The following is an 18,175-nucleotide window of genomic DNA, read 5'->3' on the forward strand; positions in this document are numbered from 1 at the left end:
TTGGTTTTCCATCATTTAACACAAGTGGACTCTTTAACTCTTATTACTGGTGGGTGTCCACTGTTCAACAAGCCTGTACTATTTTTTCTGACTCACTGAGAAGTCATGTGGTGGTGTGATCCCCGTCCTCAGCTACCAGCACTTAAACTTGTAATTTTCAGTGTATTGTGTTAAAACAAACTTCTAATTCTGGCTATTTTTCTTTTCAATTTTAGACCTAAAATTGGAAGCTCTATTTTTATAAAACACTCTCCTAGAAAAGTCACTGGTGTTGCTACCCAAATATCATAACTGGGCCCGGGGGCGGGGAGAGCAAAAGCTAGCTGTTTCACATGCTTAAGCAAAATGTGTGGGCCTGCCTGCCAGCCAGCGGAGGTGGAATCTGCCCTTTGCTTTCTTGGCAAGTGCATCTGGCTTTGAAGGCCCTGATTAGGACTTTCCTTGTTGGCCTTTCTTTTCTTGTTGTCGTATAAAACATACTCATTGTCTGTAGTTCTAATGAGATGGAGGACCTTGATGGTCCATATCTCTTATTATCTTTGATGAGGTATGAGCTCCAGCCCTCCGAGTTAAAAGCCACTGTCATCAAGTGAATTTTAGTAAATATAACAGTGGGATAGCACTGTGTAAAAATGGCTGTGAGTCCTTCATGTTCAATATGCAGTACTGAAGAAAACCGCTGATTTTTGCTCTTGCATATCCAAACACCTTAAATGTGTGATGCCTTAGTTTACCAAGTTAGAGAAGATGCTGTTCAGACCAGGACCAGAAGGCTTTTTACTGGAGTTCACCTAATTGGCAAACCCTTGGAGCTTCCTAGAGTGCCACATGGCAGTGGCTTGAATGAACTCTTTGGACTTTGTTCTTTACTAAAAGAAGAGGCTGCAATGATACCGATATCCATCATTAGTGTGAGATTTTTCCAAGGGACTTGGGTGCAGGTCAGAAAGAAGCACGACAGGATAAACATGTTCCTATCTCAACTTTAACTTTGGCTCTTGGTGAGTTTGAGGTGAAAATTAGCTTGTGGCATGTGGAGAGTGGTATAGTCTGGCTAAGAAGCTGTGTTTGTATCACATTATCTGAGAAATGATGAGGTAAGGATTAAGTGGAACAAGGGGACAATTCCTACTCTCTCTTCTCTCTGGAGGTAGTAGAGTACGGGAAGGAGAGGAGTCAGGAGAAGTTAGACCTTAAGAAGCAGCTCTGGAAAGGTGAAGTTCTACATACTTAAGGCTTAACCTTAACCGTTTGAGTATTTGGTAACTTCATCATACAATTAGAATTGGTGTATATGGCTACCAATTACTGAGTTCTATCTTATGCTAGAACAGTGCTAAGTATGTTGGACTCATCATTTATTTGATCATGAATTAATATACTTAAACTACATAGACTAGTTAGTGCCTTGTATAGAAGTGCTCAGTAGATCTCAGTGATTATTATTCACTCAGCAGATATTTATCAGACCCTTACTTATGTGACATGGCTTAGGTGCACAGGACAAAGGGGTGAAGAAGATAAAATCCCTGCTCCTGTGACATTTGCCTTTTAATAGTGGGAGCAGACAACAGATAAGTAAACAAGAATTTCAGAGAGTGGAATATGCTGGGAAGAAACAGTGTGTTGGATCCGACTGAGATGGCATTGAGGTTGGTTGTACAGTAAAGACATCTCAGCATTAGAACTGACCCCCACCTGATGTGAAGGAGCCATTTATTCTTCACTGTTGACCCTTTGATTTTCCTAGTTTTCAGGTGATAAAACTGAGGCACAGGTGGTTAAGTATGTGCAGCGGTGCAGATAGAGCTGAACTGTACAGACTTAGTCATCTGTGTGCAGAGCACGTCCTGCCTTTCTCCGAAGGCATGAGACTGTACTGGGGCAGCTGTAGGAGCTGCAGTATCTGCAAGTGGGTTTTTTGGGCGAATGGAATGAATGTGATTGCAGTGTAGGTAAAATCCTGATGCATTTTGGAAAACTTCCATGTGTTTTCATAGACCCCAATCATTGAATGCAAAATTTGCACGTGAGTGTGTGTATGTATGTACAGATTATTCTGGGTCCAAAGCTGTCCTGTCAGATTTTTAGTGATAGTGATGACCAAAAGAGCTTATGGTACTGCTGCTTTAAGATTTTTCTCATAATCGGTTTTATGAAAATAGGGCCTAGCTGTTAGGGCAGAGTTTTGATAGACAGCTTTACAGTGGCCATTTGGTGGCAGCAATTTTGGCAGGTGAATATGGGTGGGAAGTGCACAAGAACTGGGCTGGAATCATCAGATGTCTGTCTTTGCCAAGCCTCTAAACCTGTGATGCCAGCCATCAGGTATAGAGCTCTATTTTGATTTAATTATCTGCTTATCTTTACACGTGTTAATGAATACTTTGGCTTCATGCCATGTGAGTGCACATCTGTGAAGTAAGTAACTGTTTGGAAAAAAAAAAAAAACAAACTCAAACCTTGGGGCCTCAAGTTTTAACCTGCAGGGAATGTATTTCCAATAAAGACACACAAACACGAGCATTTCCTGTCACAGTTTTTAAAACCTGAATTAATTCTTTCTTTCTTTCTTTCTTTCTTTCTTTCTTTCTTTCTTTCTTTCTTTCTTTCTTTCTTTCTCTCTTTCTAGAGGGAGACAGAGTGGGTGCATGCGTGAATGAGCAGGGGAGGGGCAGAGAGAGGGAGAAAGAATTTTTTTTTATATTTATTATTGAGAGAGAGCATGAGCGAGTGGGGGAGTGGCAGAGAGAGAGAGGGAGACACAGAATCCAGAGCAGGCTCCAGGCTCTGAGCTGTGAGCACAGAGCCCGACGTGGGGCTTGAACTCAAGAGATCATGACCTGAGCTGAAGTTGGATGCCAACTGAGCCACCCAGGCACCCTGAATCTTTTTTTTTTTTTTTTTAGTTTATTTTACCCATTTAGAGACAGAGAGAGAGAGAAAGAGAGAGAATCCCAAGCAGGCTCCATACTATCAGCACATAGCACCGTGTGGGGCTTGAACTCACTAATTGTGAGATCGTGACCTGAGCTGAAATCAAGAATTGTTTGCTTAACCGAATGAGCCGCCCAGGCACCCCGGAAGAGAGAGAATCTTAAACAGGCTTCAGGCCTAGCATGGAGCCCTACATGGGGCTCAATCTCCAAAAACCTGAATACTTTCTGAATAGGCTGTTCAGTGCTTGAAACCAAAGAGAAATGGTTTCAGCACTAGTAACTGAAACCAAGAGGGCAGCCAAATTCTGGTCACATCTGGTCTTTCAGTTTCATAGGATGTGGTTTAGATGAAATACCTATTTCAGCTGGAAGATTGATCATGTTGTTACTGTACAGAGGAAGACTTCCAGGAGCTCTTGCTTTACAGTTTTTCACGTGGTGTCTGAATGCTGGGAGGCAGTTCCTCCTTGGGAACATGAAGATGACAGAACATGCACACAACACAGTAAAGCAGCTGTTAAGTGCTCTGTGGCCTATCTGCTTGAAGGAGGCCTAAATTTGTAAAAATTGCAATTGGAAAGGTTCTTTTGCTCATTAGTAACATTGACTTTTAAATGGCATACTAGTGGCCCACCCACTTGTATTGAGTGGGTTACCCATTCTGATGTAATAGAATTTTACAGTTTGCTCAAGTTTGGGATTACTGAGCCTGATGTTCAGCTAAGGGATTCCTTTGATGTATTGGGTTGAAATTGTGGCCTAGTAAACTGGTCCTGGATGATAAATCAGAGAGCCTAGGCATCAGACCTTCTTTCTTTGCTCAATGAGTAGAAGAGATCTGAGTGACATAGCAGTGTGTTTGTTGGTAGAGGCTCTTTCTGTTGTGATAGAAAACCTGACATCTGGCATATGCAAAAGAATTTATTGGCTCACATGACTGGAGTTTAGGCTTTGATCTGACTTTAGATAGTATGGTTGGATTCTGGGTGCGGATAATGCCTTGAAAACTCATTTTATCCTTGTCTCTTGGCAGTGATTTCATTCTTGGGTCCTACATACATTTGAGTTGAGACCCATTTGATATGAAGGGACCATTTAATTCTCAGTGACTCTTTGGTAGGCATTATTTTCTCTGGTGGCTCTTTCTGGCAAGATGACTACAGCCCCTCCAACTTCCCATACTTTCAGTGCTAAGATTCACTGTCTGCTTAGGTCACTTGCATAACCCTAACCCAGTCAATTGAAGCCAGGAGCATGTGAGGCTCTGGTGGGTCTGAGTCACATAGTCCATTATGAACCTCACCCAACTCTTCGGTGAACTCTTGGCCACCGAACTATGTGGCTAAGAGTTTAGGAGAAGAATCTTCTAGTGAAAACTGGGTAATCACCTGATCAAGAGCCTAGGTGCTGGGGAAACAGACCAGTCCTTGCTGCATGCAACAATGCTGTTTGATCCAGTCTGAAGTTAGGAAGCCCATATAACAACTCTATAGGCTAAATCCAGCCTGTTAACCATTTCCAGGGATCCCACAGTTCTGTTTTGAACAAGCCTCACTTCCTCAGCTTCTGGCTAGTCTATGGGCCAGATCCTTCTACACCCCTGATGCTAAACCTATGGTATAGGGACTGTTAGTCACTAGGCCTTAAGATGGGCATTTTCTTCTTTCTCCCCCCTCCCTCCCCCCTTCTTCTTTTTGATAGGGGGTGGGGACAGATTGATTTTCTTTTGAACAAATAGTTGAAAATTTAGATACAATTAAAAGGTATCCTTACGAGTAATCTTTTTCTGCCCCCCGTCCCCCCATCATTTAACAACACTGTCTTGAAATCCTTGAAGCCAGAATCATTGGATTTGTCAGCCTTTTTGATGTGACTTACAGTAAAGCAAGTGATTTTTCTTTACCTGTTTCCATTCTCCTATGGTGGTTTGATATTTTCCTTTATATAATGTCTTACTGTGCTTTTAGTAAGGATTTTTTAAAAGAAGTTGAATTAGTTGGCAAATATCACAAGATAATGTTGGGAGAAATACACACTCCCAGTACATTGCCATTATACAAGTTGATATTTTTTTGGAGTTCAGATTGAAATTATATATATGTGTGTATGTATGTATATATATGTATGTGTGTATATATACGTGTGTGTGTGTTTGTGTTTGTGTATACTTTTGCATATCCTTTGATCTGTTGGTTCCACTTAAAGGAATTTATTCTCAGGAAATAATTATAAATGGGTTGAGTTTTAACTGCCTATTCTGTTTATCACACAGTATTACTTACAATAATCAACTATTGGAAGCAAGCTAAATGGTCAACAATAAGACATAAATCAGCCTATTACGGTACCTCCATTCAGTGGAAGACTTACCTAAACATTAAATATGTGTCAACAGAGAATCTCCACCTTTTTTAAAAAAAGTTTTTAAATGTTTATTTTTGAGAGAGAGAGAGAGAGAGAGAGCGCACGTGCATGCGCACAAGTTGGGGAGGGGCAGAGAGAGAGGGAGACAGAATCTGAAGCAGGCTCCAGGCTCCAAGCTGTCAATACAGAGCCTGGCATGGGGCTCAAACCCACAAGCCCTGAGATCATGACCAGAGCTGAAGTCACCTGCTTACCTGACTGAGCCACCCAGGTGTCCCTCTCAACCTTTTTTCTTTTTTCTTTTTTTTTTTTTTTGCACACCCTTTGCAGTCCAGCACCAAGTTTTTGACAGAATGAATAGTAGGCTATAAACAGTCCCTGGGTTACATGACATACCTAGTGTGTTAGTGCTGATACCAGTACTACCATGAATTGCTACTCCTTAAAAGCATTAGATGAGAGCACAAGATTTATATGAAAAAATGTTCAACAGAAAAGATTGCAAAATAGAGTATACAGTATGACCCACTTTTGTTTGAAACTTCCATGTGCATAATATGGACATGAATGTATTTTATGTCTGCCATCCATATGTGCTCATATAAAACACTAAAAGAATATACTCAGATATTAATTGTAAGTGGTGGGCTACTAGGGGACTTTTTTTAATCTTTTTATTTATTCTTCTATTTTCTAAACTTTGCAGAGAGTAACTATGTAATACTTTTGAATTTGGTAGCAGGAAAGAAAGGCTTAGTGGCCTCACTTCTCTGACCAGTTTACTGATGTGGTTGAAAACAGATATTCTTTTTCTATTTTCTATTATATTTTTATTTTCTATTCTATTATACAGCTCTTTCTTCTCTCTCTCTCTGCCTCTTCCCGTCTATTGTGCATTAGTAGTCAGCTTCCATCATGGGCCTCTAGGAAAAAACTGATAAATGTGGCCTTAATGGATTTGGATTTTTTTTTTTTAAAGAATTAGCAGACATTTAAGAGATTGATTAGTTACCACATGATGAACCTGAGGCCTTCTTAGAGGAAATGTGGCTATAGAAACCACATCTATACATTTGTGGTAATTCTGGTGCCCCTTTAAGATGTTTGGATGCTGTCATTTATCATCTTCATATTGGGTTCCTTCCTCATCTTTCGACTCATTTCACAGTTTCTTTCCTTTCCTTTTTACTTAGGGGCAAAAACCAAAGCTCTCGTTAACTATTTTTCAGTTTGTGACTACTGAATTCCTCAGAAGGAGACTGAAAAGTGAACAGGTGATGTGGTAATTGGGTGGTTGAGGACTAATAACTACACAATCAGTAAGCCTCTAGGGTGGCTGGTATCCATATGCTAACTGGAAGCCAGGAATTAGTGCCTAATCAGTGGTTTACCTTCAGCAGGGCCTAATGAGGCTGCTGCATCCTAAGAAAGAAAACAAGCAGTAAGCATAAAGCCAGAGAGGAAGAGTACAGCAGGCATGCCATTTTTATTATGGTGCCACAGAGCCCAGATCCACAGCAGCCCTCGGGTCTTAAACCAGGAAGGAGATTGAAAAAGCTTGTGCAGAAACAGAGTAGTCAACCTAGAAATCTGGTGCCCTTAATGATGCCCACTTTGCACATAAGTTGGTAGTCTGGTCTCTCCTGATCAATAGTGACAGCAGAAAGATTCCAGTTGTGGGTCTGTAAAATGACATGGCCCTTTTTTGGTTATTTTGAGTCATGTGGGATTAAACATGTAGCTTATTACTGGAGCTCAGAGACCAAAAATGTTTCATTATTTGGTATTTGGAAAGTTTATACTACATGTGTGTGTTAGCTTGGTTGTATTTGGCAAGTGGTATTTGTTCTAGCCAGTCCATACTGGCCTCAGTCCTCTGACCTCAACTGGATATATATTCTTACTCTAGTATGAGTTGAATTATGCAAGATAAGGAATAGTTAAGAACACTTGAAAAGAAAATTACTCTGGAAAGCTGGCTGGTCTTAGTCATATGACCTAAAATTATTTTATAGAAATATAACCAGTTGGTTTATTTTTTAAAGCCCCCTCCCCCACCTTTTTAAATCTCTTTTCATTTGCGCTTTTGAGATTTGTTGATGTAGAAAGTCATGTGTTCCTACCCAACCTTAACTGGAAGTGCTGTCTTAGCTTGCTGCTGTAGTACATTTTAGGACAAAAAGTCTTTTAAAAGCATGAAAATAGCAGCAGACGGGTCTCGTTTGCTTTGGCAGGGGGAACAGCTTTCCCTCCCAAGTAGCTCTGGGTAAGACCTAACTAATCTCTGAAGGTGATCTTGTAAGGCCCAAGTTCCAAGTGACAGCAGGCGACTCTGCATTTCAAGTACTCCCTCAATCTTACCTCCTTGTTATTTTTGCAAGTTTACTTTCTAGGAAGTAGTTTACAAATGGCCACCATTCATTTCCTATCTTTTCCTCAGGTCATTCAGTATCTGTAGCTGCCAGGTGGGATCAAGAGGCTCTTGTGGTCTTCCTTTGAGACTCTCAAGGGGGATGGTTTCTGCCAGTACAGGGCATTAGCCCCTGGCAGCTGGGGAAAAGCTGTCTGAGGAAATCATGTACTCATGTTCTCTGGCCTTTGGGTGTCTGGCGTATATAGTAAGACATAAAAACATGCACCCAGCTGGCTCCACAGACTGATGAAAGTTGGAAAGGGGTTTCTTACTGTCACTATATAGAAACACCAGCATTTGTCAGTGGTTTCTTGTTTCTGAATAGACACTAGATGGGAACAGAATGAAACAGGTGAATCAGACTGGTCCCTTGTCTCAAGGAAGTCTCAAAGCAGATCACAAGTGCCTGCTGATACTGATTTTTGGTGGCAGCATTTGCGTCCTGTTTTCTAGCTCCTCATTTCACGGGGTTGTTCCATGGGTGACAGGCTCCCCGTTAGCAGCCAACGCAACATTCCTTTGAGTGGGGCTTCCTGACCCAACCAGCTGCAGCAATGAGCCAGCTCACTCTGGTCTGTTTTTGTTTTTCATATGCCAGGGCCTATTGCTGACCCTGCAGAGATCAAACTAAGATGACAAAGGAGAGGCAGGCGCAAAAATAGTATGATCTTTCACCCCTTATTCAGACTGGAGTAGCCCCTGCTTTCTCTCTCCTCCTTTTGGACTTCTTGTCTTTATTTTCCCTTGGGTCTGATAGGCTTGGGCAAGAGATAGGGGAGCTGTTTACTAAGCAGCCTTGCAATTTTAGAACTTTAGTCTCTTTGCATGCCCAAAAGTGAAGGTGGTCCCAGAACATTAAACTTGGAAGGACTAGTCTAGACTCCTCATTTTAATGTCTGAACCACACAGACTCAGCGAGGTTAAATGATTTGTTCAAGGGCCCACACTGCTTAGAGACACCAGACCAGAACCAAGCCTTCCTGGGAGTTTACTCTGTATCTCTGGTATGCTTAGGTGTTGCTAACGTACCATCTCCTTGGGAGAAAGGTGTATCTTTGTGGGTTTTTTTTTTTAATATAAATTTTTAAAAATGTTTTATTTCTGAGAGAGAGAGAGAGACAGTGTGAGCAGGGTAGGGTCAAAGAGAGGGAGACACAGAATCTAAAACAGGCTCCATGCTCTGAGCTAGCTGTCAGCACAGAGCCCGACCTGGGGCTCGAACCCACGAACCATGCATGAGATCATGACCTGAGCCGAAGTCTGACGTCCAACCGACAGAGCCAACCAGGCACCCCGAAAGGTGTATCTTTGGAACATGTCATAGCAGAGAATAATATGAGGCCAGTTTTGAAGAATGGAGAATATAGAATCAGACTGCCTGCATTTGAATCCCTTTTCCTTTGTAGACTGGCTTTGGGACTTCAGGCCAAATCCCTTAAACTCTTTAGTTCTCCTCTCTGTAAAAAGAATTATAGTATCTTCGTCATACTGTTTGTAGTGGGTTAAATGTGACTGTTAATGTGAATCTCCTCAGTCCATATATGTAATTTAAAAGATACCACTATTACTAAACGTTTTAAATCTCCTTTCCACATGGACCAACCAGATTGGCCCTTTGACTCTTTCCTTTCCATGTGGTGTTTCCAGTAATTTAAACACCAAATAACTTCTCTGAAACTTTTCCACAGGGTGGACTTTGGAGTCTGACAAGCTGGTTTTATTTCCTAGTCCCCTGCTTAGTAGTTAAGAAACCTCAGTTTCTTCATCTGTAAAAACTCTGACAAGCTAGGTGGCTGTTGAGGTCAAAGGCGATGATGCATAGGAAGCATTCAGCCCTGTGTTCCGCACACATCACTTCCCCTTAGTCAGCCTTCCACCTTTCTTTCCGTAACACTGGTTCACACACCTCTCTCCTTTTCCTGTCTGTAGTCACCCTGTGTCCTTGTGTGCTTTAGCCCATCATGGTCATTCTCTTCCATAACAGGTCCTTCTGTCTTAGCAGTAGATAGTAAATCTGAGGAGACCCAGGGACTTACCTGATCTTGCTTCATGGAACTGCCTACAGGATAGATCAGCTCCTGATCTCTCTCTGGAGCCAGAGCATCCACAGGAACCACAGCCTCTGGGATTGCCCCTGGCCTGCAGTGCCTGCTCTAGGCATGGGGCCAGGCAGGCAGCCAAGTCCATCCTCAGGAACAGCAGCCAGGGCTGGCACTGTGAGTGGGGAGGGGAGGCTGGGGCTGATGTGCAGAGAGAGAGGTGAATAGGATCATTTGGAGCCGAGATTGAAGGAGAAAAGCTGGAGGCTGATTGTGGTCCAGCGTAAACTGAGCAAAATTAATGGCATCGATCTTTCAGGTAAACCACAAAATTATAAATTGTGCTAGAAGTAGATTTCCAGGTGTGTGTGTGTGTGTGTGTGTGTGTGTGTGTGTTTGTTTTTTCTTTATTTTTCTTCTTGCCTTTCCTTTCTCTGTGCCCCTCCTAGTCCCTGGCTCTGCTCCGTTCAACTCATTTTGCCTCTTAGCTGAAACAGGACAGCAGAGTCACTGCGAGAACAGGTTGCTGCTATGGGTACCTGGGGAGTCCTGCTTACCTGAGCTGCCTGCACCCCCGTAAGAGCTGTAGTGGCCACTGCAAAGAAGACTGTTTTAGGAGCAGGGAGGCTTGATTCTGTCACTGACTTTGCAATAACAGCAACAGTTATGATAAAGGTTAACACTTACGGAATACTTTGTATGGGCAGACCATCTCCTATGGATATTCTTATTTACTCTAACTTGAGGTGCACCTGCCTCATTTTAAAGTTGTTGCTGACAGTCACAGTTGGTGCCATCAACATAATTCACATCCAGGTTTATCTGCCCTAAGAGCTCATCCTCTTCTTTACTCTGCTTCTGTTTTTCCCTTCCTGGATAGCTCCTTGGTCTTGGTATGCCTCCATTTTTTTTCCTACGAAATGGGGATAACCATTTCACAGAGAGCTACATTTATAGCTATTATAATGTACTACTAAATACACAATAGTGCTTTATTGCTGATGAAATTTGGCTCTGAGGGTGCCCAGATTGTGCTGAGGCTGCCCACTTCAGAGGTGGCTGAGATGACCAGCTGGAAAAGCAGTTCTATTAAGTTAGTATAAATAAATAGCAAGCTAGAAATCCTGCATTTTTTAAACCTACAGATCTGGGACTAAGTAGAAGGGGGAAGGAGTGTGGAACTGGCTGGAAGCTTGTCCCAGGTAAGGGGTAACCATTGGATTTATGGTGTCCATAGAGCACAGCAAATACCCAGCTTGATTTTATTCAGCATCAATCACAAGGCAGTCTTATCCTGTGGAGAATATGACCCTCTAGGTGTTTCTAGGCAGTGGTGCATTTGAGCAGGGTTAGTGCTGTGGTTCAAAAGACTATTCTTTTTTTTTTTTTTTTTAAGTTTGTTTATTTATATTGAGAGAGAGAAAGAGAGCACGAGCTGGAGAAGGCCAGAGAAGGGAGAGAGAGAATCCCAAGCAGGCTCCGCACTGTCAGCACAGAGCCCAGTGTGGATCTCAAACTCCTGAACTGTGAGATTATGACCTGAGCTGAAGTCAGCCGTCGGCCGCTTAACCTAACCGACTGAGCCACCCAGGCACCTCTCAAGAGACTGTTCTTGAACAAGACCCAAGCACATGACTCGAGGCAGGGGTAGGCGTCCTGGCTGGGTCTGGAAAAGCTGAGGCCTAGAGCCCATTGTTCAGATGGGACAAGCTGAGGTTTTCCTCAAGTAACCAGATACTACTTCGCTGTTAATAATAATGACTGATAGCTGTCCTATCAGTTCTTTCTGGGGAGTGGGGTACTGTGTGGCAGGTACTCTTTATCTGTATTACCTGACTGAATCCTTAACAACAGTTCTGTGAGGCAGATACCATTTTGCCAGTTGGGAAATAAAGGTTTCAAGCAGGGTCAGCAACAATCACTGGCAGAGTTGGGCTTTGATTTCAGATCTGAAGCTTTGAACCATGTCGATGCACTGAAACATCACTGCTTTAGATCATCTCTGGTGAAGCTGAGCCCGAGGACATCTTGACTGCCTGGATCAAGGCGGCAGGGCTCACTGGGAGAGGGCAGTGGGTAGGACACCCTTCTTGAGCACTGGGCAGGGACAATTTGTTGTTCTCTTTCCAGTGGCTGATGGTAGAACTTTGTCCTCTGGGATCAGTGTGGTGACTCCAGAGCTCAGGACCCATCCACTGGTGGGCTTTCCCTGAGTGCCCTCATGTAGGTGGACTCAGCAGTCAAGCCTAGTGGTAAAGGTTGTGTTTCTCATACACCAGATCCTCTTTATGTGATGTTGGATAATTTACCTTGTGCCTCAGTGTCCCCATCTTTCAGTGGGGTTGTGGTGAGGATATATGAGCTTAAATGTCCGTAAAGTGCTTAGCGTAGTGCCAGGCATGCTATCAAGTGTTCAATAATTGATAACTGCTATTACTAGCTATTAGCCAACAGCTAGCGAGTGCAGGGAGACTTTCAACTTTAAGACACTTGAAGTGCTGCCAGCCTGGGACACAGGGCTTGTGAGACTGAGCCTGGAGAAGGCTCCAGGAGCATAAGTGTTTTCCCAGGGAAAGAGATAGATACAAAAGAAGGGAGACCATTGAATAATCGGGGCTGGACTCCCCATCAGATCTGAAAATATTGTGCTCTGGCTTGAGATCACCAGTTCCCTCTATGCTCCTGTGGAATGGGGGCATTTCACAGACCGGAACCAGAATGGAAGAAAGGGATCTGACCTTCTGGCACTTGGTGATGGATCATCTGTTTACATTGATTTTTCCCTCCTTATCTGCTGGGCATGTTAAAAACCTTCAGGTTCTGCTGTGTCAGGTCATCAGAGATGCTCTTATGTGGAGGGCCGTTTGGGTAAATGGGATTAGGGCCTCTTTGGGAGGCCCATCTGTTCTGTCCCTACCTGAAGGCCTTGGCGCCAGGATTTGGAGGAAGCTGGTACAATGAAGCATCTGTCCCGTGGGGGTGGGGATGACGGTGAGTGGCCTAGGGTAGGTGGGTCAGATGGAGGCCAGGAAATCCTCTTATCCTGCCAGGTACCAGGGCCTCCCTCAGCAGCAGGAGCTGAGCAGCAAACCCTGGTGAGTCAGCATGGCTGGGAATTAGAGCTGCCAGTCTGTGAGCATGTGGGGTTTGTGTGAGTTTGGGCCTTTTGTTTCTTTTAGCACTGTAGTCTTTAGAAACACAAATCTGGAAACCAGACCCTCCACATGGTATAGTCCTGCTTGTTTTGAGATAATTCAGCTCCAGCAGTTGCTTTCCTTGTATGCTGGTCTTCCAAGAATTTACCTTTTAAAATTTTAATAGTTGTTTTTATGGCTTATTTGCTATACTATTAAAACACAGAAAAACTTAAGAAAACTTACTTGGATCTGTCTTTTTCCACAGCAAAACCCTGTAGGGTTTCAATGGTTTTTTTTTGATGCCTAAGTGGAACTGCAAGTCTTTTGAGGGCATGTATGGGCATGTCTCTGTTAGTTTATTCTCTTTGAGGGTGGAGAATAGGACACACCCTGATAGAGTGAATCTCCAATAACTAGAAGAGTGATCCTGGTCATTGTTTTAAACTTATACACCCAGAATTTACCCATAGAATTGCTCCTGAAGATAACCCCAAATATATCTAGGCATTATTTGGAGGAGAGGAAAGTTGTTTAGGTAATGTTTAATAAGCTCCAACCTTCCACGAAAAGCACCCTTCTGCCCCCTTGCCAGTCTCCTAAGAGCTTTGAATTTGGGTCACGAAGGTCTGTGAACACTTCCTAGAGCTGAGCAGGCATGGGACTGACATGGATTTTGGTCCACTTTACGTACTCTACTTCTGGCTCCTGGTCTAAAGTTCTGTTAACATAACTTTGGTGGCTGCAATTACTATGGCAGGTGGTAGAATTGTACAGGTACTAAGTTGTGGCTGGATCTTCTTGTGGACTAGTTGAAGTTAAGAAGACACAGTTTGCAGAGAAATCACCTGACCTTTGGCCAGGAAATTTCTAGCAATTCTTTAAAAACACACAAAACACACTTTTAAATAACGTAAGTAACAAACTACCATGGAGAGTTTGTGATGTATCAGTGCACACTCTTCTTTGTTAGCTAGCCATTATCCTACTATTTAGAGATTATATTGAGGTAAATCAGCCCTTCTTTTAAGGTGGAGACACTCTTTTGGAGGACTGCGCTTGCAGCCTTTCTAGGACCTTCCTATTTAATGTGGACTTGGCTCACACTCTACAGCCTCGCAGAGGACCTGAGTGGGGAGAGAAAGAAACTGGAAGACCAGGAACTTTGGCGTGGAGTACAGTCTTAGTGTTTGGCTCCTGTGGGTGGGCAGAGGAAGGGTGGAGAAAGGGCATTTCACCTACTGTGTGGGAGATTCCCAGAGAGGAATTTGAAGAGATCAGACAAATTTTACGTGGCTGTTTGGCTGGGACACTGTAGTCTTGACTCCACAAATCCTTTATTTCATCTTTAAGCCATTATGAAACTGTCTTAAATGTGGCTACCCTCTCTCCCTACTCATCCTACTTAAAAAGAAACTGAGGATTTTGACATTAGAAACTAGGAGATGAACTTTTTATTTTCCCCTTCTGGCTTAACCCAAGACCAAACAACTTTCTTAATGTGATGGCAAGTTGGCAAGACAGATTTCCTCTGGAATATTTCTGGCAGTCTTCCTTGATGCATTCTGCACATGAATCAACCTCTTTGTAACCTATGTTACCTTAAGAATTTTAGGAATTTTCCATATTGATTCTCCATATGTGCCCAGTGTGAAGGTACAGAGCTTATAGGGAGGTGGTGATGAACTCTGGGTCTTTACCCTGGCTCATGGTGGCTCACTGAAATAGAGTGGGGTCCCTGGGCACAGTCCGTGTATTCCTGTCTCCCTGCCCAGTGGTAACTGTTCTCTAATTTTCTTCTAGGTTGGCTGGCTCCTCTGGCTGATGGCATGTTGAGGCACATGGGCCAGTGGCAGCGAGGGCATCTGATCCAGAGGGGGCCACTCTAGAGGCCAGGCCACCAGCACCATGGGCCAGTGTGTCACCAAGTGCAAGAATCCCTCATCAACCCTGGGCAGCAAGAACGGAGACCGTGACCCCAGTAGTAAGTCACACAGCAGGCGGAGTGCAGGTCACCGTGAGGAACAGCCACCAGCCTGTGGCAAGCCAGGTGGGGATATCCTTGTCAATGGGACCAAGAAGGCAGAAGCTGTCACCGAACCCTGCCAGCTGCCAACGTCCTCTGGAGATGCTGGGAGGGAGCCCAAGTCCAATGCCGAGGAGTCTTCCCTGCAGAGGTTGGAAGAACTGTTCAGGCGTTACAAGGACGAGCGGGAGGATGCAATTTTGGAGGAAGGCATGGAGCGCTTTTGCAATGACTTATGTGTTGACCCCACGGAATTTCGAGTGCTGCTCTTGGCTTGGAAGTTCCAGGCTGCTACCATGTGCAAATTCACCAGGTTAGTCACAAATACTTCATGTCACCAGGTGAGCAGAGGAAGGAAAATACACTACTGGGCAGTGGCACCCAGCTGGGGTAGAACTGGGTTGGCTTCTTAGGGTTTTGGGTAAGTCTTTTTCTGACTGATTTCTCTAAAGCATCTTAACCTCTGAATAACCAGCAACGATCGTCTTTGCCTAAAGCGAGGAATAATCCATGTGGAGCTTTGTGGCCAAGCCGCTGCCCACCCCCGCTACCCACCCCCACTGCTGCTCCAGACCTGTATCTCTTCTTTCACTCTTTCACTTGTCAATTCTCTCACTTCCTCACTCACTTGATACTTACGTGCACCTCTCCTGTGCCAGGCGCTGTGAGTGCCATGCTGGGGAGCACCTTTGGTGTCTGCCTCTGTCACTGTGTGAAGCCATTTGCCCCTTCCAGCTCTGCGTACATGTCCCTCAGCCCCTAGCATGCACACCAAAAAGGACAGCGGGCCCCAGTGACCAAGTAGTAGTTGTGCACATCGCCATGATCATGCCTCCCTCTAGAGTTTGTTTGTGGAGAGGGAGAGGCAGGGTCACCTCAAGGTGTGGTTTCCAGAGCACTGGGTTATAAATAACCCTCACCTCCACCCGCCAGTTTCTAGCCCCTGGGTAGATTACCTGACAGACTTTAGATGCCTTTTATCTTTAGCTGATACAGCAATCTCTTAGAAGATGATCAGCGAGAAACCTTGTTGGAACCTGAAAGTGTTAGCTGTTAAAAAAACATAGGCAATTTTTGTGGGGTTTTTTTAATGTTTATTTTTGAGAGAGAGTGTGTACGTGCATGAGCAGGGGAGGGGCAGAGAGAGAGACACACACGCACACGCACACTCCAAAGCAGGTTCCAGCACAGAGCCCGACATGGGGCTCAAACTCATGAACCATGAGATCATAACCTGAGCCGAAGTTGGACACTTAATTGACCGAGCCACCCAGGTGCCCCCACAGTTTTCATTTTTTAGTAACAGAACTTTGATCTCTGGTGGCAGAGTTACCTAGGTTTATCCAGAACCTTTGGCTCCAAAAACCTCCCTTGGCAGTCACCAAAAATATTCTGAAAACAAACAACCCATAGAGAATCAAAAGGAAAGCAGGAAGACCTCCAGTCGGGGAGAGGAGTCTGCAGCTTACTCACTACTGCCAAATGGGAAATAGGGCATTGAGCGGGAGACTGGAGTTTCATCTTTGGAAAGATGAACAAGTGAGTGAATGAGCCACTATCAGCTGTCTACCATGTGCTAGGCACTGTTAGATGCAGTTGACACACATTAACTTGTTTAGTCCTCACCCAGACCCTAGAAGTTAGGTGGTAATCTCACCATTTGACCGATGAAGAAATAGGACTAATTTAATTAGTGGAGGAGTTGGAATTCAAATCCAAGCCATCCAGCCTCAAAGCCATGCTCTCAATGACTATCCTATATTGCCTCTCAGCAGATGATACTGTTTACAATTATTAATTGTGCCCCTTCCTTCCTGTTGCAGGAAGGAGTTTTTTGATGGCTGCAAAGCAATAAGTGCAGACAGCATTGATGGGATCTGTGCACGGTTCCCTAGCCTCTTAACAGAAGCCAAACAAGAGGATAAATTCAAGGATCTCTACCGGTTTACATTTCAGTTTGGCCTGGACTCTGAAGAAGGACAGCGGTCACTGCATCGGGAAATAGCCATTGCTCTGTGGAAACTAGTCTTTACCCAGAACAATCCTCCAGTATTGGACCAATGGCTAAACTTCCTAACGGAGAACCCTTCGGGGATCAAGGGCATCTCTCGGGACACTTGGAACATGTTCCTTAACTTCACTCAGGTGATTGGCCCAGATCTCAGCAACTACAGTGAAGACGAGGCCTGGCCAAGTCTCTTCGATACCTTTGTGGAGTGGGAAATGGAACGAAGGAAAAGAGAAGGGGAAGGGAGAGGTGCATTCAGCTCAGGGCCCGAGGGCTTGTGTCCCGAGGAGCAGACTTAGTGGCTCTATCCCAGGAACAGCAGCAACAGCAGCAGCAGCAGCAGCGGCGGCAGCAAGGATCTGCCTGCTGCTCTGCAGCCAACCGAGGGATTGGACCTTTCTGGAAATTACTGAAGATCCAGATATTTTCTACTTTACACCTTTCTCTGCCTTGTATCTGAAAGGGCTCTAAAATGCTGTATCATGTTTTAGGCACTTTCTTCACTTTTTGGTTATTTTGGTTTCTTTCTTTTTTTGGGGGGGTCCCCCAAAATATTTGAACCTGGCTACATGTTGTGTATCTTTTTTTTTTTTTTTTGAAGCCTTCAGATAGAATAAGCCTGCCATTTCTTGCACAAATTAGATTTTTTTTTGTGGGGGAGGGTATAAAGCAGGGAGGGGGTAAGGGGTGGTTAGGTTGAATTAACATTACAAGATGATACAGTGCCAGATCTCAGTTTTGCATATTCTGTTTTTCAGGGCAGGTCTGTACTGTGTGTAGTGCTGTTTACATGGTTGGATTTAGGTTAAAATAATTATTTTAAAAGATTTACACAGAATTGAATAGCAGTGTTAACTGTTAACCATATTGCATTAATTCCCAGGCAATTTAAAGCTCTTGGAGAGCCAAGGCCAGCCAAGAGCATTTGTAGTCTGGTGACAACCCCTGTTTAAGCTAATTTATCCGAAACCCTTTTCTTCTTGCTCATTCCTTCTTTGACCTATTTCATGTTGAGTTTATCCATCAACATGCTGCACCTGTCAGTCAAGTGAGCAGTTTTTTTAGACCACATTGTACTGAGAACCACTTAAGCATTGAATGCAGAGAAAGCAGTGCTACCTCAGTTTTGCTGGAAGTAGACTTTGATAGTTTCTTTTTTGATGACTTTTATGTATTTTCATGTTGTAGGTGAAAATACTCCCCCCTCCCCCCCCCATTTGCCTTGGAGCCAAAGTTTCTGTTCCTGGTGGGC

General features: G+C 43.9%; 1 protein-coding gene and 1 long non-coding RNA gene across 3 annotated transcripts; one reads left to right on the forward strand and one right to left on the reverse strand.

Annotated features, from left to right (window-relative positions):
• Nucleotides 1-14,328: 14,328 nt before the first annotated feature.
• LOC144228629 (uncharacterized) lies at nucleotides 14,329-16,525 on the reverse strand. Of its 2 annotated transcripts, none has more exons than XR_013334236.1 (3): nucleotides 15,872-16,525; nucleotides 15,555-15,674; nucleotides 14,329-15,406 (listed from the first exon to the last, which is right to left on the reverse strand). It is a non-coding gene; the product is annotated as an uncharacterized LOC144228629 (long non-coding RNA). The 2 variants fall into 2 exon arrangements; XR_013334237.1 differs by having other exon boundaries at nucleotides 14,329-15,206; nucleotides 15,872-16,524.
• DCUN1D3 (defective in cullin neddylation 1 domain containing 3) lies at nucleotides 14,787-17,491 on the forward strand. Its single transcript, XM_077760529.1, has 2 exons — nucleotides 14,787-15,228; nucleotides 16,739-17,491. Exons 1-2 carry the CDS (start codon nucleotides 14,798-14,800, stop codon nucleotides 17,220-17,222), a joined length of 915 nt encoding a protein of 304 aa, XP_077616655.1. The 5' UTR covers nucleotides 14,787-14,797; the 3' UTR covers nucleotides 17,223-17,491.
• The last annotated feature ends 684 nt before the right edge of the window (nucleotides 17,492-18,175 follow it).

This window comes from Crocuta crocuta, unplaced genomic scaffold (assembly GCF_008692635.1).
Source record: "Crocuta crocuta isolate KB4526 unplaced genomic scaffold, BGI_CrCroc_1.0 scaffold73, whole genome shotgun sequence".
Classification (NCBI taxonomy): domain Eukaryota; kingdom Metazoa; phylum Chordata; class Mammalia; order Carnivora; family Hyaenidae; genus Crocuta; species Crocuta crocuta.